The following is a 1,979-nucleotide window of genomic DNA, read 5'->3' on the forward strand; positions in this document are numbered from 1 at the left end:
GGGGGAGGGGGAGGAGGGGGAGGAGACTCGGGGTATTGGGGGTTTGGGGCCCCGCCGTACTGATCCTGATGACTGGGGCCTCTGGAGGCGGCGGGCGGTCGTCGGAGTATCCACCTGAGGGGTGTTATCGAGGGGGTTTGGGGGGGGGAGGAAAGAGGGAGGGGCGGTGGGTTTGCGGCAGGTGCGGCGGTTTGACGAGCCATCCCGCAGCGCTCGGTAGTCGATTATGTACAGCTGCATTGGGGCATCATGCGACGGAATGTACGGGTGGGCGGGTGGGTGGGTGGGTACGCGTATGTTTGGGCTGTGTACGCTCCCGGGGTTGTTGTGTTGGAGGGGGAAGGAGGTTAGCGGCATCGGGCTGGGGACTCGCCCGCCGCACCCTAACGTCTACTACCGCCGTAACTCTCAGTTGGGGCCCCGCGACCCCGCGACAAACTCCCACCACGGGCGGTAGAAACATCGTTACCACTGCGGTTCGTAGGGAACACCCCGCACCGCGCGTCTTCGCCCCCATATACCCTTACCTGCCTATACTTGCCTGCCTGTCTGTCTGTCTGTCTGGTTGTCTCTCTGTCTGTCGATCTGTCCAACCATTGCGGCCAAAGTCATTGAAAATCCACACAGCAGCTACCCGGGGGCAGTGTGCACGGGCCGTGCGGAGGGAAGACCGTTTCCCCTCCCCCCCCTCCACCTCCCCCAAACCCCAAAACCCACCGGGACGGGGTTACGACGCCCCACCCACCCACCCACCCACACGACCCTCACCGGACGATGGCGGCGCTGACCACCCCCACACCGAGGCCCAGTGCTGTACTCAGAGCGAAGAGGCGAACAAACCGCAACACCAACACACCCACTGCGCGAGGACTCAGCGTGTTGTCCGAATTGTACGACGTGTACGGCAGGTTCTGGAGCAGGCAAAAACGAAAATGTGTGTCGGTGAGCGAGGTGTATGAGGTGGGGGACTGGCCCCATGCAATGTGGGGTTAGGCAGCTGTCTAGGCGCCAGGGTTCATGTCCGCGTCAGTGCGGCTAGTTCTTTTCCAATACCCTGGCAAATCCCCCCAGCAGTTTTCCCCCCCTCCTCAACCCCCCAACCCCCCCCTCCCAAGGCCCAGCCACCCCCCAACCCACCATGATAGTACCCAGCAGTACGATGGCAGTAGCGTCATTCACCACCCCCTCTCCGAACAACAAGGAGTACAGCACTGGAACCCGCTCCCGGTCCCGGTGAAGAAGCTGTAGCGCCGCCACGCTGTCCGTACAGCTGAGTACGGCACCCAGGGCCAGGCTGTTGCGCAGCAGGCCGCGGCGGGGCAAACCCACTGTAGGTTTCCCCCGCACGCGCATGGTGGTGGTGATGGTGGTGGTGGTGGTGGCGGGGGTGGAGAAGGGGGATAGGGGGTTTTTGAAGCGGCGGAGGCGTCTGAGTAGGGTTGTGTGTGTATTGGTGTGTGACGAGGTTGAGGATATGGGTTCGGGGACGGAGGGGAAGACAAAACTACACAGGAGGGGTTACGGTTTATGAGAGTGCAGTACGAGGAACCCCGTTCTCCCCCCGCCTCACCCGCTTCCAGGAGCCTGTACGACCCGGCCGCCAGCACCGCCGCAGTAACCAGGGTGCCGCCCACACCGAAGAGCACCACCGTCAGAAAGTTCCGGAAGAACAGCTTCTTCTTGATGGAGAAACCTGCGTATGTATGTATGTATGTATGTATGTATGTATGTATGTATGTATGTATGTATGTATGTATGTATGTATGTATGTATGTATGTATGTATGTATGTATGTATGTATGTATGTATGCATTGTGTGTGATTGGGGGGTGGACCCCCATGGGGTCGTGGGGTGTCGAGGTGGTGGGCGACACCGGGTCGTGTGTTATGTCATGTCTTACACATGTACTGATTCGCACCCTCGCACGGCCCCATGTCCGCCCCCGGTGTGTGTATCACCCCACCCCACACGCGTAAAC

The 1,979-nt window shown here is 60.5% G+C and overlaps 1 protein-coding gene across 1 annotated transcript in view; it reads right to left on the reverse strand.

Annotated features, from left to right (window-relative positions):
- VOLCADRAFT_34043 (uncharacterized protein) overlaps positions 1–1,697 on the reverse strand; it is a gene marked incomplete at both ends in the record, with an annotated part of 1,946 nt that extends 249 nt beyond the window's left edge. The window contains 3 exons of the mRNA XM_002953468.1: positions 769–911; positions 1,138–1,294; positions 1,543–1,697. Coding sequence (XP_002953514.1) covers positions 769–911; positions 1,138–1,294; positions 1,543–1,697 — 455 coding nt within the window. The remainder of the gene's footprint in view (positions 1–768; positions 912–1,137; positions 1,295–1,542) is intronic.
- Between the last annotated feature and the right edge of the window lie 282 nt (positions 1,698–1,979).

This window comes from Volvox carteri, assembly GCF_000143455.1.
Source record: "Volvox carteri f. nagariensis unplaced genomic scaffold VOLCAscaffold_36, whole genome shotgun sequence".
Classification (NCBI taxonomy): Eukaryota; Viridiplantae; Chlorophyta; class Chlorophyceae; order Chlamydomonadales; family Volvocaceae; genus Volvox; species Volvox carteri.